The 24,608-nt window shown below is 34.5% G+C and overlaps 4 protein-coding genes across 4 annotated transcripts; 1 reads left to right on the forward strand and 3 right to left on the reverse strand.

The window, feature by feature from the left end:
* The first annotated feature begins 576 nt into the window (after nucleotides 1–576).
* On the forward strand, nucleotides 577–2,558 carry LOC131615918 (uncharacterized). Its single transcript, XM_058887108.1, has 3 exons — nucleotides 577–750; nucleotides 1,424–1,801; nucleotides 2,313–2,558. The coding sequence occupies exons 1-3, from the start codon at nucleotides 697–699 to the stop codon at nucleotides 2,358–2,360; spliced, it is 480 nt and encodes a 159-aa protein (XP_058743091.1). The 5' UTR covers nucleotides 577–696; the 3' UTR covers nucleotides 2,361–2,558.
* LOC131615917 (dihydropyrimidinase-like) lies at nucleotides 2,455–7,931 on the reverse strand. The gene is made up of 13 exons (XM_058887107.1): nucleotides 7,740–7,931; nucleotides 7,469–7,648; nucleotides 6,878–6,929; nucleotides 5,890–6,159; nucleotides 5,564–5,775; nucleotides 4,951–5,071; nucleotides 4,211–4,298; nucleotides 4,032–4,110; nucleotides 3,651–3,738; nucleotides 3,514–3,554; nucleotides 3,355–3,407; nucleotides 3,059–3,215; nucleotides 2,455–2,912 (listed from the first exon to the last, which is right to left on the reverse strand). The coding sequence occupies exons 1-13, from the start codon at nucleotides 7,818–7,820 to the stop codon at nucleotides 2,721–2,723; spliced, it is 1,614 nt and encodes a 537-aa protein (XP_058743090.1). The 5' UTR covers nucleotides 7,821–7,931; the 3' UTR covers nucleotides 2,455–2,720.
* Nucleotides 7,932–12,227: 4,296 nt separating this feature from the next.
* On the reverse strand, nucleotides 12,228–15,922 carry LOC131615920 (dihydropyrimidinase-like). The gene is made up of 11 exons (XM_058887111.1): nucleotides 15,558–15,922; nucleotides 15,273–15,324; nucleotides 14,898–15,167; nucleotides 14,108–14,319; nucleotides 13,892–14,012; nucleotides 13,574–13,661; nucleotides 13,303–13,469; nucleotides 13,162–13,202; nucleotides 13,015–13,067; nucleotides 12,765–12,921; nucleotides 12,228–12,572 (listed from the first exon to the last, which is right to left on the reverse strand). Exons 1-11 carry the CDS (start codon nucleotides 15,786–15,788, stop codon nucleotides 12,381–12,383), a joined length of 1,584 nt encoding a protein of 527 aa, XP_058743094.1. The 5' UTR covers nucleotides 15,789–15,922; the 3' UTR covers nucleotides 12,228–12,380.
* Nucleotides 15,923–19,405: 3,483 nt separating this feature from the next.
* Nucleotides 19,406–22,570, reverse strand: LOC131615919 (dihydropyrimidinase-like). Its single transcript, XM_058887109.1, has 11 exons — nucleotides 22,231–22,570; nucleotides 21,978–22,029; nucleotides 21,609–21,878; nucleotides 21,303–21,514; nucleotides 21,101–21,221; nucleotides 20,747–20,834; nucleotides 20,465–20,631; nucleotides 20,317–20,357; nucleotides 20,161–20,213; nucleotides 19,929–20,085; nucleotides 19,406–19,713 (listed from the first exon to the last, which is right to left on the reverse strand). Exons 1-11 carry the CDS (start codon nucleotides 22,459–22,461, stop codon nucleotides 19,522–19,524), a joined length of 1,584 nt encoding a protein of 527 aa, XP_058743092.1. The 5' UTR covers nucleotides 22,462–22,570; the 3' UTR covers nucleotides 19,406–19,521.
* Nucleotides 22,571–24,608: the final 2,038 nt, after the last annotated feature.

Genomic DNA, 24,608 nt, shown 5'->3' on the forward strand with positions numbered 1-24,608 from the left:
CTTTAACGTGGACAAACATACTAGATATCTGATTTACACTAAAAACATATTAGAGGTTATGGGTTCGAATTCAATTCTAAGCACGCAACAGTGTTAAATCTTTTGAGGGAGTATTTTGCCGCCTATAATAGCTCTTTTCAGCTCGAGTATTAATCTCTACAGTTGTGTGTAGAGGATATCCGATTTATGCCAAAATCATACTAGATATTCCGTTAGTTTGACATAAAAAAAAAAGAAATTAAAATAATTTTAAAAAATGATATATATTTTTTTATAATATTGACGTGCGTTTTGTACAAAGCAATTCAAAATAAGAATAGTGAGATACATCTAAAAGTAGCATAAACCAAAATTTTGTTTGGCATTTTAGTTATACCTTTAGTTATTGCTTTTGTTATTGAGAAGTTAGATTTCCATGGCACAAAATCGTGTGTAAATATCTTCTTCAATAGTAACATATACTAAACATGGACAAGCAACCTATTTTTGTACCACTTTTACTATAAAATTCCCTTAATTTCGTTTATCCGTTCCTTAAAGATTGGGATATTTTAAATGCTAAGCATAACAAAATGTCAAGTTTTATCGTAGTTTCCCTAGTTAAAACCCCCCATGACTCTAACATCAAAACACCATTCATTTGGACGTATTTCTTGAAAACATAACATTAATAAACACCTTGATTTGTACAGCTTCATGATCTTAGGTCCCTCACCTCTTCATCCAGCCATGGAACAAAACAGAGTAATGGTAAGCCTAAATCTATATAATAAAATCAAACATATACAACGAAAATGAAACAACTTTAACTATCCTACATTTCTAAAAAATCACATGATTTCATTCATTTATCGGAAAGAAATGTATATCCTAAGTGATTCAGGGTTACGAAAACTTCTTCCCGAAGAAAGTTTTCAAAACAACATCATGATCTTCAAGAATATCATGATTATTGTGTGTATTGCATTCTAGATAATCGTTTCCTTCTTTTAGTCAAATTCTAACCATAATTTTTCTTGATGCAGCAATGCTTATGTGTCCAAGCTCATTTAATCGCTAATTAAAAATTGATTATGATTTTATGATATATTTTTAGATTATTATAGATATGAACATGATATCGGATATGAGAACGCAATCTCTTGGAGTCTTGAGCTTGTATTGGTTAATGTGCATTAGGCAGGGGTATTAACCAATACAAGGTCAAGAAACTCAAGATTTTCGTCTTAATATTTAAATTGGAAGTTTGAGTTTTGAACCTTGAACTTGAAATGGCTAATGTGCTTTGATCGAGAGAGTATTAACCATTATAAGTTGGTGGAGAAGCTTCCAAATCGAGATAAACTTTGATGTTTTTTATTGCATGCAAAAGAATGAGCAACAACAAAAGTACTGATTACTATCTATGATTCTATGTTTGCAGAAAAACTCTGCTAAAACATCCGTGCCTCAGTTTGGAGGGTGGGACCAAAAGGCTATCGGAGCTACCGACTATTCAATGGTGTTTACTCAAGCTCGTGCGAACAAAAAGCATCAGAAAACTGACTTGACTGAAGTCAAGCGTGGCAGCATCGGGAATGAACGGGACTTCGCTAAAACTAATCATGGACATGCTCATCCTGCTCATGGTCATCATGTTCATCATGCTCGGGACCTTGCCAAAGCTAAACATGGACACACTCATCCTCCTCAAGGTAGTCGTGCTCATCGGGTTCCTGCTCATCCAGTTCATGCTCGACCTGCTCATGCTCAACCGCATGCCAAAGTTCGCACTCCTTCTCAAGAAGATTCTGTAGTCATGGTGAGGCCATTTTCTTTACATGCTATTTAAGTTTCATGCATATTTTTTCCTATTGCTTGAGATTTTATATTGTGAGCTTCAACTTCCAAAATTGAACACTTTTTTTAGCAAAGTACTCCCCTTAGATTTGGTTCATACCCCCTTGATCAATCAATGCACATGGATCATTTACTAGGAGGAGTACTATTGTCAAAAACTATGAAGCAATGACACCAGAAACACGACACCGATACTAACACGTCAACACCGGTAATAATTTGAAAAAAAGGAATAAATTAAACGTAATCACAAGTGTCGGTGTCGGTTTCGGACACAAACACGGACACACCTTTTTTTAGGGGTGTCGTGTTACAGAGGTCAAAAAGCAACATAGGTTATAGATTAGAGAGAGCTCATAGAAGTCTATTCCGGCTTCGCAGCTCGGACATAGAGAAGAACATGCAGAGAAATGACAATACTGAGGTATTGACAAATCCAATTTCTAATACATTCATTGAATATTATCATGCAGGGGAAAAGAAGGATTCTGACCTACTTAAATTGCTGTATTAGGCCTTGATCTGATAAAGAACCAAACAAACATATCCACACCTTCATACTCAAATCAAAGGCATGCATGCTATAGTGCTACTAAAAGTACTACTAGGAGGATCTATGACTTGTAAAATATTTGTATAGATGAGACAAGTTTCAATAGAAACCTGACCGTTACACATTGTACAGTATCTTATAATAGCTATGGCTCCTGTTTCCTCAACTGATTTTGATACAGTCTAAGCAATGTACATTATATCTTTGGAAAATGTTGCACAAAATATATATACATACGATGCTTACCAGTATACATTATTCTTATTTATTTGGTCGAACAACTGGAGTTACATACCTTACTCCCCTCCCTAACCAACGATGACAGAAATTAAGCGGCAGACTGTGCTCGCTTAACGGGGGCTTTAAGGGAATTTAGATAACTGGCATCCTTCTTGTCCAATCCATCGAACAGATAACTAAAAGGTGACATTTGTATGTATCTCCCGGTACCAGGAGCAACCTTCAATTCATTATTTTCCCAAACAACTCTTCCTCCTGCTATAGTCACTTCAATTTTCCCCTGAAATAACAATTTAAAAAAAAAAAAACACTTTTAATCTTGGTAGCACATGATAAAACTTCAATTATTGAATAATATATACAAACAAACACATGTCGAATGGAGCTACGCTATAGGTAACAGAGAAGGTATACTTAAACCAGTACCTTTCCTCTCCTTCCCTCGTAGACATTTGTGTCCACTCTGGAGTGGTGTGACTTTGATGATACCTCAAAGCTTGAATTTGGATTGAGAATTATAATATCTGCATCAGAGCCAGGAAGAATCGCTCCTTTCCTTGGATATATATTGAAGATTCGGGCACTGAAGTAATAGTAGAAATATATTTTAAAAAAACATAGTTTTCTGATTTTCATCAAACACTTTTTTCAAATCAAAATAATGAATTTCCTTATTTCCATAATAGGATGCTAATTTTTACTTTGATTCACTAAAAATTTACCATTCGGTGCTTGTCAACCGGACATAGTCAGTGACAGATATTTGGCCAGATTCCTGTAAGACATATGCCGACAAACACAAGTTAGAAGGTTATCATCTCTTCCATTTTACTCGAACAAGACAAGAAACAGAAGGCTATGCTGGAAATTCAATATCTTACCACCATGATATCCCATACCACGTGCATCCTTTCTTCAATACCTGCAGTTTTCAGATTGCATTGCGTAAGTAAGAAAGCATTTCAAAATCATCCAGCATGTATTTAGGTTGCAGATGTCTAAGTTTGCAGTTGATTACCATTGACACCATTAGGAATTTTCCGGAAGTCATCAATTCCAAAAGATTTCTGGGTGGAATTGAAGACACAGTGATCAGTTCCTACAAGCTGCAAATTTGTAAAATGCATCCTTTAGACAAATGAACGATCTTAAAAAGAGAATAAATTTGAGCTCAGGGTATAGATAACATACAGAGATCACAAATAATCATAACTCATAAGTATTACTCCATCCGACTCATAATTAGTGTCACAAAAGTATAACCTTAAACAGCAATTAATACAAGATGGAGGAGGGAGTATGAAGCATGTTATTGCTGAGACCATCATAAATAATTTTTCAGGTTTAAACCAATTATCTTTAAATGATTACTAAAGCTAACTCTAATTCAACGGGAAACCTGCAAAACTCCTGTTGAGAGAGCAGCTTGTAGGGCCTTATCATGTCCTTTTTTCCTAATAGGGGGACTCATCACATACCTGAAACATGAGAATGAAATATGGCTTATAAATTCTTAAACTGAAGACAGCAAAAGAATATAACTATCGAAAAAACAATGTAACGAGTGAAGGAACTTGCTTTGCTGCAGTCACAAAGTCAGGATGCCAAAGCCAAGAATCATCAAGGGCTAACCCAGATAGAACAGGCTCTCCAATTACTCTTTGTCCTAAAGTAAGAAAACAAATGTCACCTACTAAAACTTTGGGAACAAAAGCACTTAAGATCAAGATGGAAACACTAAACAAGTAGGGAAGCTCGCTAAAATTAAGTTATCAGTAAAACTTAAAACGTCACACTTCAACGCGTGATTTCTCCATACACTATTAATAATACAAAAGTAAAAAAATGTTCAAAACATCTCATAATATGTAAACACAATTTAACAACTCAATAGCATGTGCACAGTAAATGTTCAACATCTATCTTAGATTCTTATATAAAGCAGACAAAAAATTACAATCTCGGCATTATAGAATCACTTTTTTTTTTTTACAAGTTTAAGCAAATGAGCTCTAAGTCTCAGACTCTTGTGTAAGTGCAAGTGATTTGATTATATGAGTGGCCCCAATTTTTCAATATGATTAGCAAAAGAGTGGAATTGTAAACTGTTGTCAAGTTAACCTATTTATGGCTGCTGTAATTCAAGTACAACAAGTCTTCTTTTTACATTTTTCTCTATAAAAACAAAAACAAGAATAGTGTTGTGCAATCGAATGAATTTTTCTACAAATGGACTCTTAACTTTATCTCTAAATGTTATAATTGTATGATTTATCTAAATAATCTGGAAGAACATTACAAGGATTGAAGTTAAGAACCTGATTTCCTGGCTTTTGCAACTTCTTCCATTGCATCAATGCTCATGACATGGACCACATACAAAGGAGTGTTTACAAAATCTGCTAAGCGAATAGCACGAGCAGTTGCCTCTCCTTCCAACTACACATGGAAGTATCCATGTCAAATAAAGAAATGTAATATAAACCATACTAATCGATATTTAGATTTTAGACTTCACAGTAACCACAGAATACAATAAAAACAAGTAATCAATCTAATGATTCTAATCACATACAGACTAAATTTGATTCATCAACAGAGATAATTAATTGATCGGAATGAATGTAGAACTAGAGTGATTACAACTTAGCAGCATGCAAATTTTGACAAGGGTAGCTAAAAGCAGTTAATTTGGCTAAGTATAAGCACCTAAATCCAATGCAATGTGAAGTAAGTCGACTAAGAGTGTGATTGTCAGAGATGTGAAGGGATGGTTGAAAAATGAGGAGCGAATATCATGTATTCTATGGCATAGTAAAACAGTCTAGACGATGAAACGAAACCAAACATGGTCAGTATCTGCGTTCCATTATTCTCTTGAATTCTTTTGTTCCGTGATTTATTTATAGAAAGAACAAAAATGAGACTAACCACTGGAGGCCTTGAAAGAGCATGCCCCTCAGGTCCAGTTATTCCAAGCTCTATCATATTCTTTTGCCCTTCATACACGGCATCTCCATTTTCTGCATGGACCATGGCTAAGGCACCGAGAGACTTGCACTTTTTAAATCCTTCTAGAAGAAGCTCGTCACTGATCATAAGAGCTCCTTTGTAAGCCATGAAAAACTTAAAAGAATTGATACCTGCAATTTGAAAACAAAGATGTACATACTACCTGAAATAAATTCCTCAGAACCCTTCCACGGCCTCGTAATAAATCAAATTATCAAAAATGCAAAAAGGAAGTAAATTATAACCTTTCTCCTTGACCATGATTTCCATTTCTTTTGCAACTGTTTCGTCCCATTTGGTAATAGCCATATGGAAACCATAATCCATGCAAGATTTCTTTGCCTTCTTTTCATAAGCTTCGAAACCGGCCGTTAAACTCCCGTCAATTGGTATGACAAAGTCAATGTGCATTGTCGTCCCACCAGCCAATGCTGCGGCCTGGCCACTGAAGAAGTCATCCTTCGTTACAGTGTTCATAAACTCAAACTCTAGATGAGTATGAGGATCAATGCCTCCTGTTAGTAAACAAAAAGATGCAATCATATAGTGTGTCAAAATCAGATGATGATGAAGATGATGCCAAATTGACATCATGATTGAATGTTAGAAATAAACTTCATGCATACAAGTGACATCGCTACGGTGATTCATTTTAAAAGTATTTACATGTAGACACCAAGCATTTAACTACTGTAGACTCCACTGTGCCACATCACTTTTAATTATCAAATCACTCACTTTTCACAGCAATGATGTATTTCTTAAAAGGACTTCAATTAGTCCCACACTGGTCTGCATAAGTGGGCCATAGTGTTCCTTTGAATTTCACACAAACATTTACTATTCTTAATTATTGCTAAGAATGGATTGCTTTTATAAGAAACTTTTTCACCCTATGTGGAGCACTCCAACAGTAAAACCTCCAAGAACTAATAAGAACCTACGAAATACCAATTCAAACGCAAACACCAAACATGATATCAATCCTAACACGTAGCATCAACAATAATCTGTTGAAATGGAAGTGATCGTATGTATCCACATGTGTTAGTGCCATATAAATGTTAGACACCGTCATGTAAGATACCCGGACACACCTTCAACCGTAAGTGCCAAATGTAAGTAAGGTTTCAAAAAACTGTCGTGGTCGCGTAGGTGTAAGTACTACATAGTTAGAAACCCACAACGAATCATCATTGGAGATGTTGTAAGATTAAAAATCAAAGGTCTAACCTGGCATAACAAACTTGCCAGTAGCATCTATGACACGCACCTCATCTCCAACCTGACAATGGAAATTACAAAAGTAAAAAATCCTAGTACAGAAAGCATAAAGTTCATACACAAAATTTGTGAAAACATTTTCTATTTTCATTTCTTAACAATTGTGTAAATTTTAACCTGATAAGAGACTCTTGGAGTAAATCATTGCTAGTTAAGAATAATTCATTTTGAGAAATAATGAAAATAATTTATTTATTTTGGATATTTTCATTAGTTTGGTTCTGCGGTGAAAAAAAAATGGATTCTAAGTGAATTGATTTTGTAAAATTTAATTGAAGGTAAAGTGATTTATGTTTAGAAAAATTCTTGCAAAATTGAGTTGAACAATAAATTTCAAATTTCAGTGTAGAACATTCTGGCTCAAAAGCTACAACTCCTAACTTCCAAGTATAATGAATCAATTCTACTCTGTAGAAATATATCAAAATCAATTATACACACCAGAATCAATTCTAAGTGCGCCAATAATAAAAATAGAAAATTGAACTAATAAAATTGAAATAAAAGGAGTGTGAGAAAGTAAAATGGAAAGAATAATACAGTGATAGTTGGATTCACTGCAACAATTACACCGTCTTCAACATAAACATCCGCGATTTGTTGATGATGAGCATTAACAACAGTACCGCCTTTGATCAACAACAACTTCGACGACGACGATGACGATGGAATTGAACCTCCACATGAAGATTCTCCGTATCCGATTCCAGCTTCACAAAACTGAATTCCAGAATCCAAATTCAAAAAATGGATACACATGATAAGAAGAAGAATAAGAAGAAAAATCAACTAAAGAAGAAGAGTTAGTTACCTGGTTAGGTTGTGATTGTGAATGTGCAAGGAAAGATGGAGCGATGGTGATGATAAGGGAGAAGAGGAAAATGAAAGCCATGATTGCTGAAACTAAACGATTCACTGGATGGAAGGTTCTTATATCTGTTGTGTCTTAGTTTCCATTTTCAAACCAATCACTGTAATGTGGTCCTTGATTCAAGAATCGTCTGAGTAATTTTACTGTATATTATATTAACAGATCCAAATCTGTTAAATTAATTCGGTTTATTTTTGTCTTACTGGTACAAATCAATCATTCAAAACATAAATCTAATTTATTAATTTTTTAATAATATATAAATAAATTTAAATATATTTTAGCCTTCTATTTTTATAAAATAAAAATTATTCTCATATTAAAATTATACTTAATTATAGTATAACTACATTTTACTCCTATAACTTACCACAATCATAAAATTAGTTTTTTTTTTTTTTTTTTTTTTTAAATTTCTTCTTCCATATTTAGTATGTTGATGATGGGACCTTCATAGAAAATTTATTGGAGATGACCAAAGCCCTTGACATTATTCGGGAGACTGTTCAGAGATTAGCTCTCGAATTGAATATTCATAAAATTGAGATCTTTTGGCTTTCGTGTGATGATAGTAAACTTTGTGGGGAGTTGTTTCTTTTAAACATTGGGATGTCAGTGTTAGGGATGAAGTTGCTTGGAAAGACGGTTAGTCAAGGCTTTATCGAGGAGTTGTCCATGAAGAAAGCGGCCAAGGCTTTTGATTTCATGCATCTTCTGCCATAACTAAGGAATCCTCAGATTAAGCTACTTTTACTTCGTTCTTGCATGGGTATCACAAGCTCTTTTTTGACCTTAGAACGTGTCAACCTAAGCATATGGAGAAAGCAACTATTTGGTTTGATAAAGTTCCGAAGGACGGTTGAAGACCTTGTTGTTGGCAAGGGTCCTTTCTCCGAGGATCTATAATGGAGTGTGGTTTCTTTACCTACTAGAGTTATTGGATTGAGTTTTTACTCGGCACTAGAGGTTGTCTCATACGCGTTTGAGGCATCTAGGACCCAATCTTGGGTGTTACAGAATCATATATTGAGAGATATACAGTGGGATATGTGGTATGGACCTTGATTTCGACAGAACTTTGAATGGTCTTAGTGTTTTGATTCTAGATTTTGATCTTAACGGTTTTACTAGAAAATATATTGTCCCTCCTAAAGCACAACATATTTTGGCGAGTACCCATTTTAGTAAAAGTGTTCAGAACATGGATGTAAAGTTTGACATGACCGCAAGATAAACAGCGGTTTTTGCTTGTTTGCAAGAACCAATTTCTCAAGATTTTCTCCTTCTTATCCCTATTGACGGTCTAGGCCAACATATTGACATATGATTCCTATTTTTTTGTTGATGAAGTTTGCCCTGTTTGCTGCAAGGCGTGATTGGATACATTTGGGGAGCACGCTATTCATTTCTAGGAGCTTCCAAGATTCAAATAATGACAAAACTTTGTTAGAGATGTCCTATTTGATATATTTAGGCATTCATGGGGTATCACTGAAGAAAGTGACACCTGTGAATTTTTTACTGACCCACAAGAGGGAAGATCGACTATTAGGCCAACATATTATTTGGTGAATGAGTGGGTAGGAGGGAAACATGCATGTGTAGACTTAAATGGGGTTTCCTCATTGGTGGGACTAAGGACTAGAGGTTTTATTTTGGGACAGACAACTCTCAAATCCGCCTCAAGTAAAATGGCCAAGCATGAGAAAACGTGTTTCGACAATCAACATGCTTTCATACTATTTTCCTTTGACACTTTTGCTTTTCTAGCACCAGAAGCGTTTGATCTTTTATAGAGAGTGCAAAGGTCCATGAATAGAAATGTTGTGTCCCTTAGGATAATAAATGTAGTTTTTAAGAGGATTTATGTATAATCTTGCTTATAATAACATAAAATTTAAAGTTTGTGAATAGTAGATGAATAAATGAAACTCAAATATTATGATATAAAAATGATATATCATTTGTGAAGTGACAATTATTGTATAAGAATCTTTTGTGAAATTGAATAAATAAAAAATACTTAAATGTGTTTTTCGTCCCTATAAATAACTTATAATTCAATTTTAATCTCTATAAAAATTTTTTGAATAAGGGTCATCCTAAACTTTTTCGTCCACAATTTTAGTCTATCATTTATTTGCTTTAACAGAAATTGTTGTGGAGGTACATCTGACATATTTTTTATAAAAATGGCTGAATAATCAGTGGCCACGTTGGATTTCTTTGATAAGATTATTTTATTTATCATTTTTTATAAATTTAGAAATGGAAAATTGTTTAATTCTGTTTTGACATATAATCCGAATGTATTCACTCTATATTCATTTTAAAGCTTCTCTCTCTCATAATGCCATTGTCAATGAACTCCATCTGCAGTTTCACTATTTCGCCTACATCGCATTAAGCTTCTTTGTAGTCGTTTGTGTAGGTTTGGTCCTTTTTTGAGGCGTGTGATTTAATCAAGGGGATAGAATAAGAGTTTGAACATGAGGCTGTGAAAATGTGGTGGAAACATGATGGTGATAGTTTAGAAGAAGATCTAAAATTCTTTAGGGATGATGGAGATGCAACTGAGTTTGTTGCGTTTGTTGAGAACTATAATTGTGAGGTTGAAATATTCTGAGACCATGCCAAATGGAGAGGAGGAAACATTTATAAATAGTGTAAGAGAGAGGAATAAAGGGAAAAAAGTGAAGATAATGTTGAAAGATCTAGTGTTGAATATGTCAAGGGTATATATTTTGAAGATAGTCAAGTTGATGAAGGGTTTGATAAAGGTTTAAATGATGGTCAACCAAGAAATACAAGTGCTTCAGATGGTGTTGCCACAAGTGAGCCAGTGAGCCATAGTTTTATCACACCACAAAGGGGTAGGAAACATGAAAAAAATGAAGAGTGTGTGACTGATGAACTTAACTGTGAGGAAGTAGATGACAGTCGTGATGATAGGGAAAATGTGATTATGTTCAATGAAGACGGTGAAATTACAAAGGATTTCATTTTCAAGGTTGGAACAGAATTTTCCTCATTGAGGAAGTTCTACAATGCTATGCTAGAGCATAATGTCTTGAATGATAGAGATGTGAGATTTGAAAAAAATTGATGCAAAGAGGTGTATGGTTGTTTGTAGTAAAGTTTTAACATCACAACATTTAAAGTTAAGACATTGTTTTAGAAGCACAAACATGGAAGACAATTTTTAATAAAAGTGTCAGGGCAGATTTAGTTCCAAAAGTTATTTTTGATATGATAAAAACAATAACAAGATGAAGTTAAATAATATAGTGATAGATGTTAGACTGAGGTATGGAACTGAAATCTCTGGATGTATGGATTTTAAAGCTAGCTAGCTTGCTATACAAATAGTTAAGGAGACTCTAGCAAGCAATACAAATTACTATGGTAATATGATGCTGAATTAAGGAGGGTTTCACTAGGAAACACTTTCAAGCTAAACACTTAATCTCTGGGTCCAGGATTGCAACCAAAGGTTGAAAGGTGTTACATGTGTTTTGATGGGACAGAGGAATCTTTGAGATTGGCATGTACATCATTTATTGGATTAGATGGATGTCATTTAAAGCACAAGTATGGTGGGATGCTATTGATTGTTGTTGGGAGAGATACTAATGATCAATATTTTTCCATTTTCATACTTACCGTCTTTCTTCGTGAATTTCGCCTTAACGGAAAAACCTTCACCAAGAGACGATGATTTATGCTTATTTCGTTCGCTCAAATTCTTAAAGTACAAGGCATATTGAACTTCTTCAAAGATCAGAGAATCTCTTTCATACAAAAGAGTTTCTTTGAAGTGAGTAAGAAAACGTTGTAAAGCACACAACAACAATGCTTAATCTTCATCATTGATCTTTGACTTCGATATTTTCAAGATAAAAAATCAGCTTGTTGAACATATCCAACTCCTCAGCCAAGACTTTGTCATCACTCATCTTGAATGAATACATAGTTTGCTTCACGTAGAGGCGATTGACCAACGATTTGGTCATGTACAAACTTTCGAGTGTCGACTATACACCCGCCGTTGTCTTCTCCTTCGACACCTACCGGAGAACCTTATCACCAAGGCTCAATACGATGGTGTTGTGGACTTTCTTTACCATAGTCATTTTCTTCATCTCCGTTAGCACAACATCCATAGTTACGCCCTCATATTATACACCTTTGAATACTACAAGATTCACATGGAATTGGTTGAACGTTGTATTTGAGTTTGTCATCAATCTTGATCAAAGAATAATATTTGTATCAAACTAATTCTATTATACTAATTTGTTGGAGCAATTTGATATGCAAGGTTTAAGAAAGAAGAAGAAAAAGCTGTGTTGCTTGTGACTCAAGTTACTATAGTGATATGTTTTCATTGAAAAAAGAAGATGATTATATAATTTTTAATAACATTGATACACATAACTCCCTTTTCCTTTTATTGCTTTCAACACAAATCTAAGCAATGTGCATTTTCACTACATCAATAAAGAAAAATCACAAAACACATTTATTCATTCATTCTAATATACCATTAAAGCTTTCTCCTACACAAATGCACATTTTTTTTTAAGTGGTAGATTTGGATCTCTTCACTGGAGCTTGAATAGAATTTAGATAAATTTCATCTTTTTTGTCCAATCCATCAAACAAATAACTAAAAGGAGCCATTTTTATATATCTTCCAGTCCCAGGAAGAATCTTCAATTCATCATTTTCCCAAACAACTCTTCCTCCTGCTATAGTCACTTCAATTTTCCCCTGAAAATATTTATATAATCAATTGACCAATGTATGAAGAATCGCACGTTGAATGTCGTATAGGATACAAATTTGGTATTCAATTATTATCATTTTCTCAAACTATTACTACTAGTGTCTTACATGTCAGTGTAGTGTCTGTGTCATTAAGAATAATGAATTTCAATCCAAACATAAAGTTAAAATCATCACCTTTCCTTTTCTTCCCTCATACACATTTGTATCAGTTCTGGAGTGGTGAGATTTTGCAGTTATCTCGAAACTTGAGTTTGGATTTAAGATGATAATATCTGCATCGGAACCGGGAAGAATAGCTCCCTTCCTTGGATATATATTGAAGATTCTAGCACTAAAATGATTGTACAAGTAAAAAGATACCATTAATATTTTTGACAACTTTACCATATAGAATCATTAAATCAAATTAATAAGAGTGACATACCATTCAGTGCTCGTCAATCGGACATAGTCGGTGACTGATATTTGGCCAGATTCCTGAGATACATAACAATACAAGCTAGTTAGATGGCTATCCTCTCCCTTTTCAACCAACCTAACAAGAAAGCAAGCTAGAAATTTCTTATCATACCACCATGGTGTCCCATACCAAGTGCATTCTTTCTTCAATACCTATAGAGATTTGCAAATTTTCAATGCATAAAATGAAACATTTCAAAATCAACCATGATGTAGTTAGGCCACATATATCCAAAACTATGGAGTGATTTACCGTTGACACCATTCGGAATTTGGCGGAAGTCGTCGACTCCGAGAGCTTTCTGGGTGGAATTCCAGGCACAATGATCAGTTCCTACCAGCTGCAATATCCCTGTTGCAAGGGCAGCTTGAAGGGCCTTATCATGTCCCTTACTCCTAATAGGAGGACTCATGACATACCTGAAACATGAGATTTGACGTGGCTTATATCGTAGCATTCTTAAAAACTTAAAGACAAATAATAACAACTACAATACGAAAACAAAAAGAAATGGAGAACTTGCTTTGCCGCAGTCGTAAAGTCAGGATGCCATAGCCAAGAATCGTCGAGGGCTAACCCAGAGACAATAGGCTCTCCAATCACCCTTTGTCCTGCGATTCGAAATTAACAGGGGAAATCGTATACTTTCTTCTAATGAATGTATTATTATTGTGGAGCACGTAGTTAAATAAAACCGAGAACAGTACTAAAAAGATTAAAATTAAGAGTCTGATGTGCGGGACATTCAATTGCAGGGGTTTGAAACCGCGACATTCCATTTATTCACCTTTAAAAGGTGAAATTTCAACCACTATGCTACTAGACCAAAAAAAATAAAAACCTGATTTCCGAGCCTTTGCAATTTCTTCCATTGCGTCTATACTCATGACATGAACCACATATAAAGGAGTGTTCACAAAATCTGCTAAGCGAATAGCACGAGAAGTTGCTTCTCCTTCCAACTGCATAGGTATCCAAGTCAAGTAGGGAAGCACTCTATAACTCCTGCATAGACAGATATTGTTCATCAAAATCGAAAGAAAAAAAGAGAGTTTACCAATGCAGGCCTTGAAAGAGGATGGCCTTCAGGACCGGTTATTCCAAGTTCTATCATTCTCTGTTGCCCTGCATACACTGCATCTCCATTTTCTGCATGAACCATAGCTAAGGCACCAAGGGACTTGCACTTCTTAAATCCTTGAAGAAGAAGCTCATCATTGACCATCTGAATTCCTTTGTATGCCATGAAAAACTTGAAAGAGTTGATGCCTGATATTGAAAACCATAGACGAACTATCCGAAATCAATCCTTTGATTGAAACTTGTCTAAAGGGTTATCATCTATTGTTAGCACTACAATCCTGGTGTGTGTATATGAGATTTTCCGCTCTATGAAACAAAAAGAAAAGAACAGTATTCCTGGTTCAAAAGTAAGCAAATACGAAGAATACAAAGAAAAAACCCGAAATTCGGTCATTTAGTTCGGTCAATTGTGTTTACGTCTCCGGCTACATAATGGTTACATCACCTTTGTGTTATTCAAGCTTAATGTATACATAGCATAATGTGTTTAATTTAAATACTATGATTTAGTTTACAAGATTACCACCTGCCCACTTAGGTAAACGATGAGTCACATTCAACACTTATCACCCCGAAATCTTAAAGCACAAAGAAATAAACCAGAGTGTCTTAAATTTGAGGTCCTATGTAGATTAGTCGCATCTTAACTGAGAAAACATTTTATAAGATCATTTTTAGACATGGTTTAGATGTCACAAATTTTGGACCCTGTATGATAGTCTGCCCTGCACGCTCTCAAAGAGGGCCCTGAAATAAACACTGACCTTTCTCTTTGACCATGATCTCCATATCCCTTGAAACGTCTTCGTCCCATTTGGTGATTACCGCATGAAAACCATAATCCATGCAAGACTTCTTTGCTTTATTTTCATAGACTTCAAAACCAGCTGTTAAATTTCCATTAACCGGTTTAACAAAGTCAATATGCATTGTTGTCCCACCAGCTAATGCTGCAGCCTGACCACTGAAGAAGTCATCTACTGATTCAATGCCCCTAGAGACCAACTCTAGGTGAGTGTGAGGATCAATACCTCCTATGATCCGTTCAAAAACAAGAAGCATTCACAAAGTTTGTCACATAAAAGAAGATAGTGAATTATTGTATAGAGGTGTTAGATTGAAGCTTTTGAAGGCCTAACCTGGCATCACAAACTTGCCCGTGGCATCTATCACATACACATCATCTTCAACCTGATAATACAAATTACATGATAAACAAAGAAAAAGGATAGAAAATCCAAGAGACCCTGACACCACATATTTTACTCAAAACCTTAAGACATCAGGTATACAAACATCAGGTATATGGATCGCGTCTCTTATATATCCAAACTAGCCGATGTGAGACTTAATTACTCAGACATGAATTTCAAAACTTATAGTGTTTTAGTAGAAAATAAGATTAAATGAAATTATGGAAGTACCACAATATTTGGATGTACAGCAACAATGATTCCATTTTCGACATAAACATCAGCAACTTGTTGGTGATGAGCATTGACAACAGTGCCACCTTTGATTAACAACTTGTTGGATGATGATGAGATTGAAGTTCCCCAAGAAGATTCTCCATATCCAATTCCAACTTGATTAAAGAAGGAAAGAGAGAACAAGATATGAAGAAGTTGAAAACTGAAGATCATCATCATATTCATCACTATACAACTATAACCATAAACCGCAGACACAGCAACCTCAGCAGTTGTTTCTATATTTCGAGAATTTAGATAGTTTATTTTTATTGAATTTCATTGTCATGTTACTTTTCAGAATTTATATCGACCAAAAAAGTTAGATAAACTAAATTATCCAAAAGCTGTTAGCTATATGATGGATAGGTAGGCCCATACAAGTATGGGATATGGCGTTTTTATATAGATTTTGATACATTTTATCATCAAAGTAGACATTTCAACATCTTTATAATATCTTCGGTTAATCTCGTAATCTTCGTATTCAGCTCGATCGGACCTTTTGTTTCGTAACGGTGAAATGTACTCCACATAACAGTTAAATCTTCACCCGTCTTTAGCTCAAACTTGTTGAACTATATATTTCCTTCATTATCAATCGACGATGAATGATAACAGAGCTTTACAATTCTTCGATTGTCTGCGCACAAATTCTCTATTATTAATTTTAGAACGACAATACAGATGATCTCTCTGGGTATAAATTGAAGAGGGGGCTTCTCGCCATTGAAATGGACAAAAACGAGATATGCATATTGAGATATTTTGTGTGGGTTTTGTGTGTATTTTTACTAACAAGTATGGTGGCACGGCCACCCATATTTATAAAAATTTAGATCAATATGAACCTTAGAAACTCAATCATGTCTCAGAGAATGTTATGGAGATGTACTTCTGGATACAATTTGTTTCGTTTAATAAAATTAGGGTGGATCCGAAAATACATTTTTGAATAAACTCATTTTATCATTTTTTTAATAATATGGGGTGAGTTTGGAAATGTATTTTCGAATAAACCCATGTTAGTATTTATTTTTAAAAATTGGGGTGCGTCTGAAAATGTATTTTCGGATGCACCCGTAATTGTTCACACAGAACCTATTACATAAACAAAACTTGTTATGAAACACAAAAATGATGAAATTTTTAGAAAACTGAAATATACATTAAAATGCATGAAAATGTATATTGTTTACATCGTTAACATCTATCCAACATTACATACAAAAAAATGTGTAACCACCTAAATACATTTTTAGAGAAAAACTAAAATGAATCAAAACATGTTACACCACCTAAATGTATATTTATGGGTGGTCTGCCTTCGACTTTTGTTTATTTGATTCTCTTTCAATTTCCCTCAACTTGGTGAATTCTTGCATTCTTTCTAAACAATGATTCGGCCAAGTTTCAACTTTCTTTCTTGAATGAGTTGTCCACTCCGGTGAAGTTAGTGGTAAAGGACATCATATTTTCAAATAAATTTGAATAAAATGCAGTGATTTAGAAAGACACCCAAAACACATAATTCGATCGTTGGATTTAGAGGTGGGGCACTCCAAAGTGGAAAAAAATGTTCGAGAACCTGTATCTTTTTAGATCAATACACACCTTAATATATCCACTTGCTATAAGAAGACACATTTCAAAGACTCTCATCCATTATTTCTCTGGTACTGGGCCGCCAACACAAGGAATAAGAGATTCGTAAATTGCATAAAAATGTTCTTTTTTCCCATATGGCGTTGTGTATGATTCTTTATGTGCCTCAACTATTTGATAAGTTGTTGGCCGACAAGTGTATGATTCTCCTCTCCTTTACCGAACAAATTTGAAACAAATCGATAACCGTAGTCACCGCCACCTTTAACATTTACAATCTGTTCAATGTATTTGTGAATAAAAGTCGACATCTCTTCAATGTGATTGATTGTTTGTAAAGGCGATGTAGGAGATGGTTTTCTAATGTGAACACCTTTAAAACATTTATTTGAGATTTAGAAGTTGGAGAATCTGGAAAAGTGTGTCAACATGTTCAAAATAGGAAGGAGACCGCATCATTGAATTGTCACTCGGTGGAGGTTCGATCTTCTTAGGAGCACCCTTTGTTTTGAATGGTATCGATTGTGGTTTCAAATCCATAGTTTCTAGATTGACAATCTTCCTTATTTGCTCTTTTATGTAGAGTTTCATGTTGTCATCGGCTTTCAAAAATCTCTCTTGAATCACTTCCCATTTGGTCAAGTAGATATATTTGATTTATCGTTCTTCATCACACCATCATCATCATCATCAAACTGAAGCCTTTTTCAATGTTTGCAAACATCATCCATTCCTTATGGACTATCAAGTTTCACCTTCTTTGAAATTAAGCAAGCACATAGAAGACAATATGTCTTCCTAAGTGTACTGCCGCACACATTGAGCTATCAAAACTCATTTTCTCATCTCGTTTTGCTTCCTGAAAAATAAAATTCAATCTCGCTCGAGATATATTTCCTGCCAACTGTGAATAGATATTATTGTCTCTGAATATATGTTTTAACACTGTAATGTTACCACCAAATAATGTCTATGTCTCATTATACTGATTCTGAATCTTTTGGTACACGGAGTCTTAGTCTCTACATAAATTACTTTTACTATTTTCCAACCAAATTCTTCAATGTATCATGAACAATCAACTCAGTAAGTTATTGTGTTTCCAAAGTGTCTATCATGATCAGTTCAAGTACAACCAATCTTTTCTTCACTTGGTCTAGAATTGTACATTCAACATATTTTAAAAAATATAAACTATAAGACTTAGGGTGGGAGAAGCAATCCCCTTATATTTTTTATGTTTCAATAATTTAAAAAATTCATCTATACTTTTTAAATATTCATTAACTAATTCAATACTATAAGACTTTGCTCGAGAATTTAGATAAATCTTTAACATTTTTTAAAATTGTGTTCTTTCTCTTCTTCAACAAAGGTTTTAAGACATACTTCAATACTCATAACTCGGTCTTTCTTGAACGCACAAAACACATTGAGATTGATTGTCACCTCATCTATCATCCTCTTCAGTAAGGAATTATTACTTTATTGTTCGTTTCTTCATTCTTGCAGATTGCTGACTTGTTCACTGAAACACATTTTATTAAATGTTTTCGTTTTTTAATTGACAATCTCTCGATGTACCCTATCGATGCACCCTATTAATGTATAACGAGTTTGAAGGGAAATGTTAGAAAATATATTATATTAAGTGTAGTTTAGTCTTTTGTTACTTTAGTATATATACTTTTCTATTGCTGTATAATGACAACATTCTTAATAAATGATATTGAAAAAGTGTATTGCTTGTGACTCAAACTACTACAGTTTACAAGTTATAAATACCAGTATTTAGAGAACTTTTTATATTGGCTTCTTAATGTATGAAGTTTTACTTTTTTTTGAGCTTATCATTATCATCATAAGTCTTTTTGAGTCTGCCTTAGACACCCTGACAGTTTCTTTTTTTTTTTCCGCTCACAGTGTGGTGCCTTTTGTGCCTCTCTTACATTCTCCTCCAATGCTACAAATCTTCCAGTCACAATTTCAAAAATATCTTAAATTTGAAGATCATCTTCATTTGTACATACCATCAGTCATATTATACACCTTTGAATACCAGAAGATTAGCAGGAAATTTGTTTAAAGTTGTATTTGAGTTTGTCATCGCTCTTGATCAAGGAATAATATTTGTATTGAACTACACTATCTTATTCATGTTATCTTCCCTTTTCCTTTTATTGCTTTCAATACAAATCTAAGCAATGTGTGCATTTTCATTACATGAGTAGAAAAAGTATCACAAAACACATTTATTCATTCATTCTAATACACCAATAAAGCTTTCTGTTATATATTAAATTTCCAGAATATTTCAAGTGGTAGATTTGGCTCTCTTTACTGGAGCTTGAAGGGAATTTAGATAAATTTCATCTTTTTTGTCCAATCCATCAAACAGATAACTAAAAGGAGCCATTGGTATGTATTTTCCAGCACCAGGGACAACCTTCAGTTCATCATTTTCCCAAACTACTCTTCCTCCTGCTATAGTCACTTCAATTTTCCCCTGAAAATAGAATTGAATCATTGACCAATGTATATAGAAGCATGCGTTGAACGTCAGCATATGACACAAATTTGTATATCCAACGGCAACACGTGTCTGACATGTTAGTGTTGTGTTTGGTGTCTGTGTCCATGTCTGAAATGTCAGTGTTCTATTTGGTGTATGTGTCAGTAAGAGTAATGAACTTCAATCCAAACTTATGTTAAAACCAGCACCTTTCCTTTTCTTCCCTCATACACATTTGTATCAGTTCTGGAGTGGTGAGATTTTGCAGTTATCTCAAAACTTGAGTTTGGATTCAGGATGATAATATCTGCATCGGAACCGGGAAGAATAGCTCCTTTCCTTGGATATATATTGAAGATTCTAGCACTAAAATGATTGTCATTAATATTTTTGGCAACTTTCCCATACATAATCATCAAATTAATGATAAGAGTAACTTACCATTCAGTGCTCGTTATTCGGACGTAGTCGGTGACCGATATTTGGCCTGATACCTGAAAGAGATATATAACAATACAATCTAGTTAGATAGATATCCTCTCCCATTTCAACCAACCTAACAAGAAAGGAAATGCAAGCTAGAAATTCTTATCATACCACCATGGTGTCCCATACCAAGTGCATTCTTTCTTCAATACCTATATATATATGCGAATTTTCGATGCATATTAATAATAGAACGTTTCAAAATCAACCATAATGTAGTTAGGTTAGGCACATGTATCCAAAACTGTCGAGTGGTTACCATTGACACCGTTCGGAATTTGGCGGAAGTCATCGACTCCAAGAGCTTTCTGGGTGGAATTCCAGGCACAATGATCAGTTCCTACCAGCTGCAAAATCCCTGTTGCAAGGGCAGCTTGAAGGGCCTTATCGTGTCCCTTACTCCTAATAGGAGGACTCATGACATACCTGAAACATGAGATTCGACGCGGCTTACATCGTAACATTCTTAAAACTTAAGACAAAGAATAAAAACTACAATAGATTAGGAAAAAAAAAAGAAAGAAAGAAGCGGAGAACTTGCTTTGCCGCAGTCTTAAAGTCGGGATGCCAAAGCCAAGAATCGTCGAGGGCTAACCCAGAGACAATTGGCTCTCCAATTACCCTTTGTCCTGAAATTCACAATCAATAGGCGAAATTGTATACTTTCTTTTGATGAATGCATTATTATTGTGGAGCACGTTCGTAAAAAAATGAGACCAAAACTAAAAGGATTAAGATTAAGAATCTGATGTCTCGTTAAGCCAACTCAGTTGATAGCTGTGCAAGGACATTCGACTGCAGTGATGTAAGTTGGAATCCGCGACATCTCAATTATTCACCTAAAAAAGTTGAAATTCCAGCCACTAAGCTACTAGACCAAAATAAAATTAAGAACCTGATTTCCGAGCCTTTGCAATTTCTTCCATTGCATCAATACTCATGACATGAACCACATATAAAGGAGTGTTCACAAAATCTGCTAAGCGAATAGCACGAGAAGTTGCCTCTCCTTCCAACTACATAGGTATGCGAAACATTCTATAACTCCAACTACATAGATATTGTTCATCAAAATCGAAAGAAAAAAGAGAATTTACCAATGGGGGCCTTGAAAGAGGATGACCTTCAGGGCCGGTTATTCCAAGTTCAATCATTTTCTGTTGCCCTGCTTCCACTGCATCTCCATTTTCTGCATGAACCATAGCTAAGGCACCAAGGGACTTGCATTTCTTAAATCCTTGAAGAAGAAGTTCATCATTGACCATAATAATTCCTTTGTATGCCATGAAAAACTTGAAAGAGTTGATGCCTGAGATTCAAAATACACGAACTATCTGAAATCAATCCCTCTATTGAAACTTGTCTAAAGGGTTATTACTTATTGTTAGAACAACAACACCGACCTTTCTCCTTGACCAAGATCTCCATATCCGTTGAAACGTCTTCGTTCCATTTTGTAATAATGACATGGAAACCATAATCCATGCAAGACTTCTTAGCTTTATTTTCATAGGCTTCAAAACCAGCTGTTAAACTGCCATCAACTGGCATAATGAAGTCAATATTCATTGTTGTTCCACCAGCTAATGCTGCAGCCTGACCACTGAAGAAGTCATCTACTGATTCAAAGCCCATAGCTCCCGTCTCTAGGTGAGTGTGAGGATCAATGCCTCCTATGATCCGTTCAAAAACAAGAAACATTCACAAAGTTTGTAACAGTAAGAGAGAATTAGCGTATAGAGGTTTTACATTAAAACTTTTGAAGGCCTAACCTGGCATCACAAACTTGCCAGTAGCATCTATCACATGCACATCATCTTCAACCTGATAATAGAAATTACATGAGAAACAAAGAAAAAGGACAGAAAATCCAAGAGACCCTGACACCGCATATTTACTCAGAACCTTAAGACATCACTAGATCCCGTCTCTTATATATCCAAACTAGCTGATGTGAGGCTTAATTACTCATACTTGAATCTAATTAGCAGAAAATAAGATTAAAGTAAGTTATGGAAGTATTACCACAATATTTGGATGTACAGTAACAATGATTCCATTTTCGACATAAACATCAGCAACTTGTTGGTGATGAGCATTGACAACAGTGCCACCTTTGATTAACAACTTGTTGGATGATGATGAGATTGAAGTTCCACAGGAAGATTCTCCATATCCAATTCCAACTTGATTAAAGAAAGAAAGAGAGAACAATAAATGAAGAAGTTGAAAACTGAAGCTCATCATCATATTCATCACTATACAACTATAACCATAAACCGCAGACACAGCAACCTCAACCTCAGCAGTTGTTTCTATATTTCAAGAATATAGATAGTTTATCTCTTATTATTTATTGAATTTCATTTTGACATGTTACTTTTCAGAATTTATAAATATATCGACCAAAAAAGTTAGATAAGTTGTTAAAGTAAATTATCCAATAGTTGTTAGCTATATGATGGATAGGTAGGCCTATACCAGTATGGGATATGACATTTTTATAAAAATTATGATACAGATATGTTAATAAAAAATAAGTTTGTTTTTTTATTTATTTTATAAAATGAGAGTGTTTTTATAAATTAACATTGATAATTGTTATGACATATATTAAAATCATAACATTACGTATATCTTCGGTTGTTCTCGTAATTTTCGTATCCACCTCGATCAGACCTTTTATTTCATAACGGTGAAATGTAACATAACAGTTAAATCTTCATCCGTCTTTAGCTCTAACTTGTTGAACTATATTCCCTTCATTATCAATTGAGAGTGAATGATAATAGAGCTTCACAACTCTTCGATTGTTTGCGTACATATTCTCCATTATTAATTTTAGAACGACAAGACAGATGATCTCTGTGAACCTAATTTTTTTTTTTAAATAAGCAATTTGAACCTAGCGGGTTTCGAACGTGAGACCTTGAGAGGAGCACACTCTCAGGACCCAAGCGTTTCACCGCTAGATCACACACACGCACACTCTGTGAACCTAAATTGAAGAGGGGGCTTCTCGCCATTGAAGTGGACAAAAGCGATATATGCATATTGAGACATTTTGTGTGGGTTAATTGTGTGTTTTTGCTAAGAAATATAGTGGCACTCGTATTTACAAAACATTTAGATCAATATGGACCTTAAAAACCTAATCATGTCTCAGAGGATGTTCTGAAGATATACTTCTGGTACAATCTATTTTGTTTAATAAAATTCAGGGGAGTCCGAAAATACATTTCCGAATAAACTCATATTATCATTTTTTTTAATAATATGGAATGAGTTCGGAAATGTATTTCCGAATAAACTCATGTTAACAATTTTTTTTTTTTTAAATTGAGGTGCATTTGAATTTGAAGTAGTTTCGGATGTATTCGTAACTATTCACACAAAACCTATTACAGAAATAAAACCTGTTGTGAAACACAAAAATGATGAAAATTAAAAGCATGAAATATACATTAAAATGTATATTGTCTACATCGTCAATATCAATCCAACATTACATATAAAACGTATGTAACCACCTAAATACATTGTTAGAGAAAAACTAAAATGAATCAAAACACGTGTCACCACCTAAATCTATATTTATGTGATTCTTTTTCACTCTTGCCCAACTTGGTGAATTTTGGCATTCTATCCAAAAAATGATTCGGCCTAGTTTTAACTTTCTTTGTTCAATGAGTTGTCCACTCTGGTAATGTTAGTGATAGAAGACATCCTAGTTTCAAGTAAATTTGAATAAAATGCAGTGAATTAGAAAGCCACCTAATACACATAATTCGATCGTTGGATTTAGAGGTGAGACACTCTGAAGTGGAAAAAATGTTTTCGAGAACCGGTATCTTGTCAGATCAATACACACCTTATAATATGCACTTGTTATAAGATGACACATTTAAGGGAAACTCGTCCATTATTTCTCTGGTGTCGGGCCATCATAATTAAATTGGAGTCTTTCCCAATGTTTGCAAACATCATCCATTCCTTATGGGCTATCAAATTTCACCTTCTTTGAAATTAAACAAGCACATGGAAAATTGTACGTCTTCCTAAATGTACAACTGCACATTGAGCTATCAGAACCCAGTTTCTCATCTCGTTTTGCTTCATGGAACATTAAATTCAATCTCGCTCGAGATTTATTTCGCGCCAACTTTGAATAGACATTGTTGTCTCTAAATATATGTTCTAACACCGTAATGTTACGACCAAATAATATTTATATCTCATCTGTTGATTCCGAATCATTTGGTTCACAGAGTCTTAATCTCTACATAAATTACTTTTACTATTTTCAACCAATTCTTCAATTGGTTTTTTAATTGACAAACTCTCGATGCGCCCTTTTAATGCATCGTGAGTTTGAGAGGGAATGTTAGACAATATACTATATT

This window comes from Vicia villosa, linkage group LG7 (genome assembly GCF_029867415.1).
Source record: "Vicia villosa cultivar HV-30 ecotype Madison, WI linkage group LG7, Vvil1.0, whole genome shotgun sequence".
NCBI classification, from domain to species: Eukaryota; Viridiplantae; Streptophyta; class Magnoliopsida; order Fabales; family Fabaceae; genus Vicia; species Vicia villosa.

What these genes read in the sequence shown, in the direction of transcription:
- LOC131615918 (XM_058887108.1), top strand. Translation starts at nt 697, where the DNA reads ATGATCTTAGGTCCCTCACCTCTTCATCCAGCCATGGAACAAAACAGA. An exon ending in TGGAACAAAACAGAGTAATG is followed by an intron (nt 751 to 1,423) that starts GTAAGCCTAAAT and finishes CTATGTTTGCAG; the next exon opens with AAAAACTCTGCTAAAACATC. An exon ending in AAGAAGATTCTGTAGTCATG is followed by an intron (nt 1,802 to 2,312) that starts GTGAGGCCATTT and finishes ATTATCATGCAG; the next exon opens with GGGAAAAGAAGGATTCTGAC.
- LOC131615917 (XM_058887107.1), bottom strand. Translation starts at nt 7,820, where the DNA reads ATGGCTTTCATTTTCCTCTTCTCCCTTATCATCACCATCGCTCCATCT. An exon ending in AATCATGGTCAAGGAGAAAG is followed by an intron (nt 5,776 to 5,889) that starts GTTATAATTTAC and finishes TTCAAATTGCAG; the next exon opens with GTATCAATTCTTTTAAGTTT. An exon ending in ACGAGGGAAGGAGAGGAAAG is followed by an intron (nt 2,913 to 3,058) that starts GTACTGGTTTAA and finishes TTGTTATTTCAG; the next exon opens with GGGAAAATTGAAGTGACTAT.
- LOC131615920 (XM_058887111.1), bottom strand. Translation starts at nt 15,788, where the DNA reads ATGAATATGATGATGATCTTCAGTTTTCAACTTCTTCATATCTTGTTC. An exon ending in GGGCAAGTTTGTGATGCCAG is followed by an intron (nt 15,168 to 15,272) that starts GTTAGGCCTTCA and finishes AACGGATCATAG; the next exon opens with GAGGTATTGATCCTCACACT. An exon ending in GATCATGGTCAAAGAGAAAG is followed by an intron (nt 14,320 to 14,897) that starts GTCAGTGTTTAT and finishes TTTCAATATCAG; the next exon opens with GCATCAACTCTTTCAAGTTT.
- LOC131615919 (XM_058887109.1), bottom strand. Translation starts at nt 22,461, where the DNA reads ATGAATATGATGATGAGCTTCAGTTTTCAACTTCTTCATTTATTGTTC. An exon ending in TGGCAAGTTTGTGATGCCAG is followed by an intron (nt 21,879 to 21,977) that starts GTTAGGCCTTCA and finishes AACGGATCATAG; the next exon opens with GAGGCATTGATCCTCACACT. An exon ending in GACTTTAAGACTGCGGCAAA is followed by an intron (nt 20,632 to 20,746) that starts GCAAGTTCTCCG and finishes CTCATGTTTCAG; the next exon opens with GTATGTCATGAGTCCTCCTA.